This window comes from Rhinolophus hipposideros (assembly GCF_964194185.1).
Source record: "Rhinolophus hipposideros genome assembly, chromosome: 3".
NCBI lineage: Eukaryota > Metazoa > Chordata > Mammalia > Chiroptera > Rhinolophidae > Rhinolophus > Rhinolophus hipposideros.
The window spans coordinates 63063032-63078904 of NC_138049.1; the positions used below are offsets into that span (position 1 = coordinate 63063032).

General features: G+C 33.8%; 2 protein-coding genes across 3 annotated transcripts in view; one reads left to right on the forward strand and one right to left on the reverse strand.

The window, feature by feature from the left end:
- RNGTT (RNA guanylyltransferase and 5'-phosphatase) overlaps positions 1–15873 on the forward strand; it is a 240922-nt gene that overhangs the window by 94577 nt on the left and 130472 nt on the right. The gene's annotated exons all lie outside the window — the stretch shown is intronic.
- LOC308495906 (BBSome-interacting protein 1-like) lies at positions 10765–12062 on the reverse strand. Its single transcript, XM_081044405.1, has one exon. The coding sequence runs from the start codon at positions 11772–11774 to the stop codon at positions 11601–11603; it is 174 nt and encodes a 57-aa protein (XP_080900531.1). The 5' UTR covers positions 11775–12062; the 3' UTR covers positions 10765–11600.

The window sequence follows — 15873 nt, forward strand, 5'->3', positions numbered from 1 at the left end:
GCTTTTATTTATGGTGATTGTATCTAGGAATAGTTACCGTATTAAGAATTAAAACTGAAAATATTTATTAATTCATTTTAAGAACAATAAGAAATCTATATTAATAGAAATAACATTTTGTGAAAAATAATTACATATTCTAAAGCAAAAAAAAAATTCAGTGTGAAGAGGGGCTTTGTTTCACCTTTTTGCAAATTAAAGAATATCTGCCTTAATTAAAGACAGCTGGATTCTCATGTTCCCTTTTGCTCAGTTTGTTGTGATATCATGTCATGTAGCCTCTGAAAACTTGCACTCTGTACTCACGAGACAGTGATAATGAAAAGGGTAAATTTTTGCTTAGTACTATTATGAAAATAGGTTTGACCTCATGGTGCTCTGAAAGGATCCAAGGGACCCCCAGGTGTCCATAGACAAACTTTGAAAACCATCTATAAGATGGGCAAAGAAAGGACACAGGAGCAGTTTGCCCCATGGTGATAGAGAGACACATGGAAGAACAGTCGCCTGGTTTCTGATTATTATAAATCTTGTGTTTGTGATCTACAGAGGACAGTGAGGGAATGGGAATGGGACGTTTTTGTTGGTCAGGCTTGCTGCCTGCACCTTGTACAAGGTCGATTGACCAAACTTTTCCATAGAGATCTATCATCAGCCTGGAAGTTCTGGTAGCATATGGACTTTTTTGTCCTGATACGAGATTTAAAGTTTTCATCTTCTGTTTCTCATAGGCATGTCAGTAGATGTTTCGGAAAATTTGTATCAGAGCTGCTAGACAGACAATATTTTAAACTGCAGAGTTCTATTATTGTTTTCCTAGTTTGAGAAGCTGCTTTTTACATTTTATAATTATTTTCCCCTTGTTTATTTCTAGGGCATAGTAGTTATCTGTTATAGAAGTAGATGGAAAGACCACTCTAAACTTTTAGCAATTTATAAAGCTGTAAGATTGACCAATGTATTCTTACCTAATTGCCTATTTATTTTTCTGAGATTGGCAAAAATAATTCATTTTCTTCTTTGTTAAACTCATCATTTTTACTTCAATATGACTAAGCTTGATCTTGGATTATTTCCCATTTGCAAAGTTCTGTTTTTGCTAAAATAGTAAGTTGTCTTTCTTCATTTTCTGCTTGTCTGCTTCTCTTAACTCCATACTTTTCCCTTAGGAGTAGTTAGTTATGTTCCTTGTAGGAATGTAAGTAGTTAGGATCCAATCAAATAACATGGCAAAGAATTGATCTTGAATGGTTTTACCATGTTTCCCCAAAAGTAAGACCTAGCTGGACAATCAGCTCTAATGCGTCTTTTGGAACAAAAATTAATATAAGACTCAGTCTTTATTTTACTATAAGATCGGGTATAATATAACATTAACATTAACATTAACATCATATCACATCACAACATAACAATATATAATATAAATAACATAATAATACCGGGTATAATATAATATAATACCCGGTCTTATATTAAATTTTGCTCCAAAAGACACATTAGAGCTGATTGTCTGGATAGGTCTTATTTTCGTGGAAACGGTAAGAAATTATGCTTGATTAAAAACATAAGCAAGACTCCGTCCCCTTCTCCCATCGCACAGAAATAAAAGAAGTTAAAGAAGAAAAAGAAAAAAGGTAAAAAAAGGAAAGAACTAATCATCTCTTAAAAGTTCCTAGCAATAAATTTATTGCTTTTCTCTGTTTGGAGTCATTTTACTAGTTTGACTGCTTTATTACAATTCTGTGGAAAATATTTTTATAATGATTTATTTGTTACTGTTTTGAAAGTAAAATGTATGCTATGTAGGATGAAAGTAAAAATGTGAAGATCTCTTTTCTAATAACAGTTGAAAAGATTAAACAAATTAACAAAGGCTATTCTTTTACTACATTTAATTTTTCAAGGGCATGTATTTTAATAAGAATTTTGTAGGTATTTATTATTTTTTGCATGCTTTGCTAAGTAGGACATTTAGGTTTTATTTATATTTGGGTATTTCATCTGGCATTTAGGTGTATTTTCTAGGTATTGCCTTGTTCTTCTTTACTTTCTTATTTTATCCCTAAATATAAATGTATACTTCTAAGTGTTTGTCCAAGACTAGTAGTTCATAAAGAAAATCTAGCCATAGGTTTGTTGTTTATATATACAAATGTTCTGTGATTTTATCAGTTTTGTGTTGTTTGTTACATTGTAAAAGAAAAAGAATCTTTGAGAGTTTGTTATTGCAACTGTTGAAGAGAAGAAAGAGCCTTTGCTTAAATGTGAAGATCTATTGTTCACATGTAGAAGTTTTCAATAATTTGCCTAATTTTTTATGTAATTACAGATATAATGGTAAAACTATTTTTTTAAAGGCAGATGGAAGATAAAATGAGGATAACTTTGTGTCCTCATATTTCTAGTGTTCAGTTTTGCATTATCTTGTCTATTAGTATATGATCATTATTGAAATTGAATATGGCTGATGGATGCTTTCATTCTCATTCATTTAGCATTTCAGAGGAGAATTTAAGAAAATACCAGTAATGCATAATAAAAACAGTTTTTAACTGCTTTTGGAGCCTCAAAAGCAACAAAAAGGTTTATTTTCCCAGGAAACTTCTTTTAGGGTAGTAAATCTTGTTCACTGAAACATGAAGAAATCATTGTATCTGGTGCCAAATATATTTTAAACATTTCTATGAAAGATTCACAGTTGTAACATGGGGGAAATTTCTGTTTGCTCAGTATAATAGCTTATTTATTTATTTACAATTAACATTCAAGAGCTATGTATTAGATTCAGAAGAAAAAAATGATTATCGGTCTCTAAAATGATTAGGAAGCAGTTTTTTTCCTGAAAAGTCTGATGGATTAATTGTTTTAACCAACTGTGATTGTGAATCTACTGCAGGTTAACAAAGGCACACAGGATTGACATTCCACACAAATGTCTTCAAATTCAACTGAAAACTTTTTTAAAAAAGTATGTAACTCTCATCAGTGAAAGCCAGTACTTCAGTATTAAAGTCTGAACTAGTAGATTTACTAGAATTTTAAAATGAAAGACTGAAGTTAAACAATAGCTTTTGCCCTTTTCAGTTGCATAGAATAAGTGAACCACCTTCTATTGGTCATTGTTGAAATGATGGATGGTACTTAGTTCCAGCACATGAGTTTAAAAGTAACTTTATAGTACATCTTCATGTTTTTAATTGAAAAATATTCACTGCCCTCATAACAGCTGAAAGAGTAGATATTTAACAACTTCATACTTTCTTAAAACCTGCCATATGTTTCGGTTCTCCCCTAAGAACTGAAAAGATGATGTATAAATGGGAACAGACTTTGAGACATGGTTATGGAAATAAACTTTTGGAGTGGCTAAGGAAAGTCAGAAACATACATTTTTCAGTTGGGTTGTATTTCTTGGTTATTGAACACACACTTAGTCATTTTTATACCCCATGCAGAGCCAGTTTTACCAAAAGTAAAATATAGAAAACTTGTGTGTCATTGTTGAAGGATTGCAGTAAAATTTTAAAATAATTTATAAAATTTCTAGGAAAATTGATTTGTGACTCCTCATTTTGTGTGCTTTTCTACTTATTGCAGTATCATTTCAAATGTATCGTGTTTAGTCGTAGACTGTTTAATCTGTGCTGATGACTTCACAGGGTGCAAGTGAAGCATTGAAGAACTTAATTTGATTATGGAGTCACAGATTAAATACTCCTAATACGTGACACAATCCTGTTATGTAATTGATTGGGTGCGGTTTTATATTTATTCATGAAAACACTTTCAGAAGTCACTTCAGAGATGCTTTAAGCTCATCCGTTCAAGCATTCACCATTAGGCTTAAGATTCTGAAGACAAATGCATGAGAACAAATTGTATGTCACAGGTGTGATTCTGGTGCATATTTGGTTCTGCAACTTTAAGTAATGAAGTTTCAGGTTATCAGAGAACTTTATTGTTCACACAGAACCATGTTTTCTGTACCTTGTTTTACCAAATAAGATGCCATTAATTATAAGACCATGCTCTTATTTTATGTATCACTGGATTAGAAAGACTTCTGCCAATTAAACTATGATATGTCATTGATTGTAAGATATGTATCATTTTCAGAGATGAGAAAAAAATGTGAGCTGTGAAATAGGGAAGTATGTATTTCCTGGTAGAGAGAGGGACTCTATATTTTTTCCATGCTAACTTGTAAAAATTGGTTCAAATAAACCAGGGATTCAAATAGTTTAGATTGAGATCGGACATCTATTTGTGTTCACTTTGTGTTTCACCAGTGTGCCATCAGTCTTGATTTACTTATTTGAGCATGTGCTGGGTTTCAGAGTAGGGTGGAGGATAGTGGGATATTTAAACAAAGTTTATATAAACACATGGAATAGGGCAGCCATAAGTATGATGTGCAGAGGAAACATTTAAGAACAATGGTCAGATTCAGAGCAACGTCATAATAGCCAGTGTTTTCTGGGAAACAATAATGAACTATTGCAAAAGAAGACCAATAGAAAATATTGTGCTTTACCATGAAAGAAACATCAGTACCACTGCGTAACAATCTGGTTGCAGCCACAAAACAATGATAATATTTGCTTATAAGGAAACATTAAGAAAAATACCTCTAAAAAATGTATATATGTCAAACACACACACACACACACACACACACACACAAGGAGAGATAGAAAATAAGCTGCATTTATTTAAAAATAATGATTTTAAGTTAGTATTTCCTTATTGAATATTTAGATTGCTAGTACATTTTTTACTAATATTCGGTCAATATTTTTATAGATAACTTGCTGAGAGTTCATGAGTGTTTCTTTAGGACAAGTTCTAAAAATGGAGTTTTAGATTCTAATCCATACTGCCAAATACTTGAAAGTTTGTGACCGTATCCATCTCTACTGATGTAGTAGCAGAATTCTGAGATAATCCCCAGTGACCTTTGTATTATCTCCACCTCCTCAGAATGGGTGGGATCTGTAACTTACTTCTGATCCACAGATGGCAAATGTGATGGGATGTTGTGTCAGTTATCAATTTATTTCCTCATCTCTGAATGCACCGTTCAATATATGTTATGTGACAACTGACAGAATTCCTTTAAGCATTTTCATCTGGTAAGAATTTTAGCATTTTGTAAATAATTTTTATTCTTTTCCTTTTTACTTGTGTATTTTTTCAATTTCCTGCATGATTTTATTTGTTGGCATTATGTTTATGAAATGTGTATTTGCTTTTAAAGCAGTATAGTCTGGTTAATTTTCTGTGATGATGGAAATGTTCCGTTGTAACGTCTGCTGTCTCGTACAGTCCCTGCTAGCCACATATGGCTATAGAGTACTTGAATCGTGGTTAGTGCAACTGAGGGACTGGATTTTTAATTTAATTTAAATTAATCTAAATAGCCACATGTGGCTACCATATTAACAGCAGAGGTTTAATGTATATTTAAACTTAATTTGCTGATATTGAGGAATTTTGTGCCCATATCACTGATTCTTTTCACATTTAAAGTAAATCTAAATTCATTATCTTGGTGTACAGTAGTGACTTATGTGATCTAGTTCTTGCTGCTCATTTTCTGTGACTTTTTCTTTCATTCACTGTCACCAATCAGTGTTCTTATTTCTTTTACTTCCATACGTGATATTTTGCTTCATTGTAAAACATTTATGCTGTGCTTAGTCCTGTCCTCAGATGTTTTAGCTGCCCACTTTCTAATTCTTAGGTCAGTCTTACCTCTTTAATGAGTCTTTTTCTGATCTCTGATAGTTTTCATCAAGATTTTACTAAGAAAAAATTTAAATACACAGAAAAGTTGAAAGAATTTTACTTTAAATGCCCACATACTACCTAGATTCTATATTTTATTATATACCTGCTTTAACATACATCAGTTAATCTGTGTATTGCTCTATCCATCTATTGATTCATTTTTTGGATACATTTCAAAATAATTTGTAGACTTTCATTTATTTTTTTATTTATTTAAAAATTTTTTTATCGGGGAATGTTGGGAAGCAGTGTGTTTTTCCAGGACCCATCAGCTCCAAGTCAACTCATTGGCCTTCAATCTAGTTGTGGAGGGCGCAACTCAGCTCCAAGTCCAATCGCTGTTTTCAGTATGAGTTGCAGCGGGCGCAGCCCACCATCCCATGTGGGAATTGAACCAGCATCCCTGTTGTTGAGATCTCGTGCTCTAACCAACTGAGCCATCAGGCTGCCCAACTTTAATTTATTTTTAATTTTAGTTTTTATTAGGTTGTTTATCCCCTTATTGGAAGAGTTCTGTACGTATCCTGGATATCCATTTTTTGTCAAATATATATTTTCCTAATATTTTCTCCTATTTTGCAACTTGCTGATTCATTTTCTTAACAATTCTTTTGATAAGCAGTAGTTACTAAATTCACTGGTTTAATTTATCAATTCTTTTTTATTGTCAGTGCTTTTTGTGTCATGCTTAAGAAACCTTTGCTTGCCCAACTCAAGGTCAGAAATATATTCTCCTATGCTTTCTTCTGAGAGCTTTGTAGTTTTTAATGTGCATGATCCATCTCAAAATAACTTTTTTTTGTGTATATAGGGTGGGGCAGGAATCGAGGTTTAGTTTTTCCCCTTATGGATATCTAGTTATTCCAGCACTATTTGTTGAAAAGACTTCTTTCCCCACTGGGTTGCACTGCCACCTTTGTCAAAAATTAAACCATCATATAATAAGTGTTGATGTACTTATACCTTGTTTCCCCGAAAATAAGACCTAGTCGGACAATCAGCTCTAATGCGTCTTTTGGAGCAAAAATTAATATGAGACCCAGTTTTATTTTACTATAAGACCAGGTATAATATAATTAATATAATATAATATAATATATAATATAAATACCAGGTCTTATATTAATTTTTGCTCCAAAAGACGCATTAGAGCTGATTGTCCAGATAGGTCTTATTTTCGGGGAAATAGGGTAGATTTATCACCTATTTTTAATTGTTATCCCATCCATTTTCTCTCTTTTTGTGATACAGACACACCTTCTGATAAGGTAGAAGATGTGAAAGAATATTTGCGACTGTATTTCTAGAGCCTAGAATACCACCTGGAACTGCTGAAGGAATGAGAGAAATTGGTCTGTAGTTGATGGTAGATAGAGATTAGTTTTTTAGTTGGTTTTTATATTCATTATATAAACTGAACTAGATTATTTTCAATTTTTACTGTGATAGAGAATAGTTTATTTTCCCTAAAAAGGAACTGTTCTGTGAAAATTTGAATGAACTCAGCTCTAAAATTATTGTTAGGGCATTTTTAAAGGAGAAAATTCTTTGAAAAACATCACTCTCATGTTTTTGTCTTTTCTTAAGAGTCAATTTTATTAAAAGTAATTTTTAGAAAATTATCAATTTCATCAAAATTTTCAGAATCACTGTTGGTGTTGGAATAATGTTATCTTTAAAATTTTGTTTTCTGTATATTTGTGTAACTTGAGAATTCTGTAGTAATTTTGAGGGGAAATTCAGTTGTTTGAATCCCTTCCCAATTTTGTCTATTTCGTGAGTCCAACAATGTCTCTCCTTGTTTCTCTGTCCTTTGCCCCGGGGAGAACCTGGATTTTCTAAAATTTGCCCTATGTTTAGAATTGGGAAATGCTTCCAAGGAAAAACTGGCAATGTACATTTAATTTATTTTGGGGCACTTTTCCTCTATCCCTAATCCTGGCCTTTTTCATTGTTTCTTTTGTAGAGCTGTCTGCTATGAGGTACTTCATCTTGTTCAGAAGTGAGCAGACCATTGCAATTTTCATTTACTCTGTCCAAACAATACTTAACAGAATGCTTTTAAATTTCAAGTTTATCAACCCTTTCCTTTGTTTTCAATTTATTATTTTTTTCTTAGTTGTAACTTTTTTTGTAGTTGGTATAAGTTTTCTCTAGGAATTTGGTGGGATTTTCTGTATGGCTTAATCTATCATCGGTTTTTATAAAAATTCTGTGAACTTTTTTTGTTCTAATTATTCTGTCAAAGTAAGAGAGGAATATTAAAATCTTGCAGTGCTATTATATTTTGTCTTTTTTGTTTTTCTAATATTTAAAACATTTAACACTTTTATTACTTTTATTTCTCCATTACGAATTTTATTCTGAAAATAAGTTGACATGTTTTTTCCGGTTTACTTTGAGTTTTGCTTAGTCATATTTTGCTTAGAAATATTAACTTCTTTTGTTTTTCTCCTAATATAGCTTTACCTACTATTTATATTTTATTTAAAATTTTAACATATATTTTTCTTCTATATGCTTTATCTTTTATTATTTTCATTTCTTTGTTCTTCTCTTGTGTTATTGGAGAGCTTCTTAAAATGTCCTATGTTTCACACATTTGTTTTTTAGCATATTTGATTCTGCTCCTTAGGTTTTAGTCTGCTTTTCAGAAATTTATTGAGACTATGAAGCATGTGCTTTCTAAAATTTAGAAAATTCTTTCTTTACATATATTTTAAACAAACCTTTTCATAGATATAACAGATATACTGAAATGTACATGAATCATAAGTTTGCAACTTCAGCAATTTTCACAAAGTGAATAACCCTGTGAAATTGTCACACAAACTGTGGTGGTATTTTGCTGTGTATAATGCGCTCTCGTGTATAATGCACACCCATGTTTTAGGCCCAGACTTTCAGGGAAAAAATCTTTTGTTTTAATTTTTTAATTCAAATTTTTATTTGTTTAATTTAGGTACTTGTGTTTTGTATTATAAAGAAATTATAGCATTTTTAAACATATTATGGTACAAGAAATTTTATGTAACAAATAATTACAAAACACAAGAACAGATACAAGGTACAAGAAATTTTATGTATGGGTGACAAATTTACGATATTTTGACATCATAGAAGGACAAGAACTCTTTGTTGTTGCAAGTTCGTTGTAAATTCAACAAAAACTGATTATCGTATTCCAGGGTATTATTTTGCATATGGCTATCATTATTGATTTCTAGAGTTACACTTTTAACTATAAATAAAAGAATGAAAACATTTATATAGATACAGAATTAGTACTACACATATATAATATGCATCCTTATTTTTTCCTCATAGATTTGGGCAAAAAGTGTGCATTATATATGGCAAAATACTGTGGTAGTAGTATCCCAAAAGACTTCCTGGATGGCCTGCTAATCGCTATCCCTCATCCCCTTCTTTCTAGAGGTTATCACTATTCTCACTTCTATTGTGATAAGTATTACATATTATTGTCTTTTTGAACTCTATGTAAATGGAATCAAATATTATATAATTTTTTGTGTGTTTGGTTTCTTTCACTTAACATTTCTTATTCATCTCTTACTACATGAAGACTTGGTTTGATCATTTTTATTGTGGTATTTACCACAAGTAATATTGTGAATTTACCACAAGTTATTAATTTATTCTATTCTTGATTCTATTCTATTATTGATAGATATTTAGGTTCTTCTAGTCTAGATTCTTACAAATAATGTTGCTGTGAACATTTTGGTGTATACAGGTATATTACCTTTTAAAAATACATTGCCTAGGAAGAAAATAGTCAAGAAATAGGCCCAAATACCTGGTCACTTGAATTATGATAAAGGTCACAGTGTAAGCAATAGGGAAAATTGGAGTCTGCTCAATAGTGTTGAGCCATTTGGACCTTCCCTCCTTTCCCCTCCCGACTTCTCCCCTCTCGACCCTTTTTTCCCCTCCCCTTCTTTGCTTCTGTGTTGATGAGAAAAATAGGCCTATATGATAACTTACTTATATTGCATTTAAAAATATTTATAGACTTTATTTTTAAGAGCTGTTTTATGTTTACAGAAAATTGAGCTGGAAGTACAGAGAATTCTCATAGACCCTTTCTCCCCCAGAATATAATTTCTCCTATTACCATCCTGCGTTAGTGTGGTACATTTGTTACAATTGATGAACCAATATTTATGTTATTGTTAACTAAAGTTCATAGTTTACATTATTAGCTCTTTGTGTTGTCTAGTTCTGTGGATTTGGACAAATGCAAAATATCATGTATCTATTTTGGTATTATACAGAGTAATTTCACTGCCTTAAAAATTCCTTGTGCTCCACCTATCCGTCTCTTTTTTCCTCTCCTTGAACCCCTGATGATCATGGATCTTTTTATCGTTTCCATAATTTTATCCTTTCCAGAATATCATATAGTTAGAATTATATAGTACATAACCTTTTTATATTGCTTTCTTCCACTTAGCAATATGCATTTAAAGTTCTTTCATATCTTTTTTGTGGCTTGATAGCTTGCCACTCACTCACTTCCTCCTTCCGTCCCTTCCTTTCTTCCTTCCATTTTTTAGAGCAGTTTTAGGTTCACAACGAAATTGACCAGAAAGTGTGGAGAGTTCCCATACACCCCCTACCTCCCATGTGCACTGCGTCCCTAACTGGCAGCATCTTGCACCAGAATGGTACATTTGTTCACATTGATGAATCCACATTGACATATTATATTCACCCAAAGCCCGTCGTTTACATTAGTGTTCATTCGTGATGTTGTATGTTCTGTGGGTTTTGATAAATATATAATGACATGGACCCCTCAGTACAGTATTATATAGAGTAGTTTCACTGACCTAAAAATCCTTTGTGTTCTGCTGTCATTCCTGCTTCTTCCCTCACCCTTGGCAACCACTGATATTTTTACTGTCTTTTTAGTTTTGCCTCTTCCAGAAAGTCATATAGTTGGAATTATGCAGTAATGTAGCCTTTTCATATTGGCCTCTTTCACTCAGTATTATGCACTTAAGTTTCTCCATCTCTTTTCATGGCTTGATAGCTCATTTCTTTTTAGCACTGAATAATAATATTCTGTTGTCTGAATGTACCATAGTTTATTTTTTATTTTTTTATTTTTCCATTCACCTACTGAAGGACATCTTGGATGCTTTCAAGTTTTGGCAATTCTGAATAAAGCTGTTATAAGTATCCACATGTAGGTTTTTGTATAGACATAAGTTTTCAACTCCTTGGGTAAATACCAAAGAGTGTGATTGCTGGGTCTTATGGTAAGAATATGTTTAGTTTTGTAAGAAACTGCCAAACTGTCTTCCAAAGTGGCTGTACCATTTTACATTCCTCCACCAGCAATGTGTGAGGGTTTCTATTATTCCATGTCAGTGTTTTGGGTTTTGTCCTTTCTGACAGGTGTGTAGTGGTATCTCATTGTCATTTAAATTTGCATTTCCTTAATGACACATGTTGTTGAGGATTTCTTCATGTGCTCACTTGCAACCGTATGTCTTGGTGAGGTGTTCAGGTCTTTTGCTCATTCTTTAAATCCGGTTGTTTATTTTCTTATTGTTGAGTTCAAAGACTTCTTTGTATATTTTGGATAACCGTTTTTTATCAGATGTATTTTTGCAAATATTTTTTCCCAGCTTGTAGTTTGTCTTCTCATTCTTTTTTTTGATATTAATAGATTAATAGATTATTTATTAGCTATTAATAGGAAGGTAGGGTGTTACAACGAAGTGCTAAGTTATCAGTCAGTGAGTTATTTGTTGCTGTTCCTTTTCTGCCATTTCTTATTGGCGAATCGTATCCTGTGCAGCTTTCTGCATTTTCTCCAGTTTTTCCAGAGTCAGAGATTTTAAGGGTAAAAGTTTGGGTTTACACAGCACCATTGTGGTTATATCTTCCACAGACAACTGTCCTTGTTTTGTTAGAACTTCCCAGAATATGGACTTCACTTCTGCCATATCTGAATTGTTGGATAGTTTTTGCAGATGCTTCTCTTCCCAGACAGCTCAACTGTTGCCCAGGGCAACGGAGAGATTGAGCGAAGGGAAAACTACGTCACACTGGAGACTGGAAGCCAGAAAAACTCCCGTTGCCATTATCAGTTATGGCTGCCTTAGCTTCAGCGTCAACTTCCGACCGTCTTCTCATTCTTGCATTGTCTTTCACAGAACAGAAGTTTAATGAAGTCCAATTTATCATTTATTTCTTTCATGCACAGTGCTTGTGGTGGTGTGCTTTAAAGGCCATTGCCCTTCCTACTGCCATGTAGATTTTCTCCTCTGTTATCTTCTGGGAGTTTTATTGTTTTGTGTTTTACGTTTAGTCTATGATCTGTTTTGAGTCACATTCTGTGAGTGGTGTAAGAAGTGAATGAGGTAGAGTAGAAGATTATCAGTAGAGCTGATAAAGTTGAGGACCTTGGACACCAGGATTCTGGGTGGATTGTCCATTTGGATGCCAGCAGGATGGTGGCACACACGAGGAAGGAGATCGTGACTCAAGTGCTGAAGTTCTTGTGAGTTTGATAGATGGCATTGAAAAGTTAATGTTATGGTTAGAGTAGCTGACGGATATAACCAGATGATCAGGACTCTATACAAAAGTAAAAAGAAAAGTCTTGGAAATATAATAACTTTAAATTGCTGTGAGAATGCAGATCCCACCATTTGGAAAGGGTTATGGAGAACATGGATTATTAGTTGGCATAAGGTCTTCAGAATCTCTTTCAGAACTCACCTCTTCCATTCTTCTTGGAGCTCTTCAATCTATAAGCCAGCCCCACATTACCTTCTCTATTATTGTACATTAGTATAATAGACTCTTCCTACCTGAAACCTCTGTCTTATGAATCTGGGAAAGAGAGAAACGTCTGGTCACATGACAAAAAGCTTTAAACTGGTATATACCCGTAATGAATTGGTTGCTATTTTTATAGCCTTATATTATCAGTAAATGTGCATTAATCTTTAGGATGACTAGATTTGATTCCACATGGATAAAATAAAATTAAATTATGCTTCTGGTTAACCTTATGCTTTGCGCTTATGTTCTTAATCTTTATGATAGTGTATTTGACAAGTATGTTTTTAGGTGCTTAAAATACTCAGGAATATGTACACCTGAAACTAATAAAAAAAAATACTCAGGAATAATTAGACATGATACTTAGTCTCCCAGAGATTACAGTGGGAAAAGAAGAAGTCAAACTGTTACATGTTGAATTATCTTACCTCTGTATAGATAAAAAGTTTTAAATCCGACCGGTGGTGAGGGCAGAGTGGTGGGGTAGACTTGGGTGGTGAAGGAAGTGAAGGTATAGATGGCGTGAGTTAGTTATTGTTTATGTTCACAGTTTGGCATAGTAACAGAAAGAAATAGGCCAAAGAGTGTTTGTACAACTGGAGGAAAAAAATATCTTATTTTTGATGGGATGGCCTGAAAAACCTAACTGTAAAAGACCTGAATACTGTATGCAGCTTTTAGTCCTATATGTCTAATTTGTATGAGGTGAGATAACTGTGCTTAATCCAGACATACGGCATGAGGAGGTGAGAATACCTACCTATACGTTACATTTGCTGTCTGAGAAGAAAGGCATTGAAATGAAAGCCTTACATATGTTTAGAATTCCTTTCGGCATATTAGACTAGAGTTGTTTATGCTATAGAGTATAGGACCTTCATATTCTTGTTTGGAAAGAAAGAGAGAGAGGGGAGAGGGGAGAAGAGAGAGGAGAGACTCACACACATTTATGGTTTCCCCCAGTCCCCCTTTAGACTGTGATTACATACAGAAAAAAAATGAAGTTTTAAATACTCACATATCTGGGTCACCTTTTCTCCATCTTGGTGTATTGTACCTCAATGTTTTGTCATTAAAATAGATTTTATTACTGAATCTAGGAGGCTCCCAAAGATTTATTTTAAATGTTATTTTCAAGTAGAATCTTGAATGATTCATGCTTTTTATATACTTCAGAATAAAAGAGTAATAAATCCAGGACGTGCTGTTATTGTTAAGTGCGTTGCCTTAACAATACCTAATGTATTTAGCTTAATCTTACCTCTGAAACCTATTATTTTGTGTCAAATACCCCATCATAAGCTAAGCGTTTTTTTCCACTAGTTCTATCCATTTCTTTTCCTCCTTCACAAAGATTTTCATTTCTTTCCCCATTTTTATCATTTGCCTGTCTTTTTGCATGTGCTCAGAATTCCTGGGCTTAGCCTGGGGACTCTGAGCGCACGGGTCTGTCCACATACACTGTATGCACATGTGTGCAGCCTAGAAGAGGAAGAGTGGACTCACTGGGCTGACGGAGGACCGGGCCTTTCAGGCAGAGCATGTAAAGATAGATGCAATAAAGGGAGCTCGGAAGAATTTTAAGTTATACATAGTAGGCTAATGACAATACAGCTAATGAAAGCAAGTATGCTTTAAAGATGTTATGTAAAATTCTAGTGAACCATGTAATTGTCGCATTAAATTGTTGATAAATGCTTACCTTTAAATACTGGAAATAAAATCACTGTAACAGAGGAATAACATATTTTTGCTATTTTGTTCATGAAGTGTTTATACAGTAGTCTAGATATCAAATGTCCTATATTTCACATTTTTTTTTAGCATATTCGATTCTACTCTTTATATTTTAGTGTGCTTTTCAGAAATGTATTGAGAATATGAAGCATGTGCTTTCTAAAATTTAGACGTAAATTTTAGGTCCTATTTTTATATAATTTTGAACTGTTTCTATGCTAGCTTAAAATTGATACAAAGAATAAAGGAAATGTTATATGCTTTTTACATTTTGGAAAATAAAGATTATTTCTTAAAGTCTTATTCCATTTTCTGTACTTTTTTCAGGCTATATAACATGGTTAATTTACAGATAAATGCCATTTGGCATCTCAGTATGTGTTGTCTTCATCCAGGGATATTCAATGTCTATTAAAGATCTCATCAGTGATGGCTGAGTGGGTCACTTTACCCATTAACTGACAGGGCAACTATGGCATCATTCTACAGTCTGCCACTTCTAGAACCGCCTTTGGGCAATAATGCCCAACAGGGGACGTCTATGCTTTTCTGATGACAGCTATGACTTTGAGGAGAGTCTGAATTGTAGCAACTAGAGAAATACAGTGACAAAAACTCATTGCAGTGAGTTCAGGCCAACTGTACAATCTCCTACCAAACTGCCCTTACTTAAGCACCAGCTGCAAGTTTGGGAGTCCTCAGGTCCACCTTCACTTCACACCTGTTGGCTACAAATTCGGGGGACCCCAGGGACTTCTTTAGGTTTGATAATTTACTGGACTGACTCACAGAACTCAGGAAAGCCCTATACCTGTGATTACAGTTTTACTGTAACAAAAGGATACAAATTAAAACTGGCCAAAAGAAGAACCACACAGGGCAAAATCTGGGAGGAGCCCAAATGCGAAGCTTCTGGTTGCCTCTCCCTGGGGAGTTATGGACAGTGTTATCTGCTCCTGGCTAAGATGTATGACAATACTAGAATATTGCTACCCAGGAAGGCTTACCCAAGCATTTGGTATCTAAAGTTTATATTGTGGTTCAATCACATGCTGCCTGCGTGGCCGACCTTTAGTTTCCAGCTCCTCCCAGAAGGTAGGCTAACACATTAGTCTCCAGTTCCTCTGGAGGATGGAACTGATGTGGTGTGTTCCAAAGACCCCCTCGTAAATTATGTTGTTAGACTCTCCTGCGAGCCAAGGTGCTCTCGTCAGGCAGGACATTTGAGGGGCCCGAGACATCACCTCCCAGTAGCAGAGGGCAAAGGCTAGTCCTCTCTTTTGGGTAAAGTTAATTCTTCAGTACGTAGCCATCCAAACAAAGAATGTATTTTTGAATGAGATACATTTTCAATTTACCATATTGTTTTTTGTGTGAAAGTCTTAAAGTATATTTTACAAATAAATACGGTTTGCATCTTATGCTCACATTACAAATATTTAACCTCTTCCTTCCTTTACCTCTGTAATTCTTGTCCTTTTTCTTTTGACATTCAGACCAGCCATCTCGGTAGTTTAA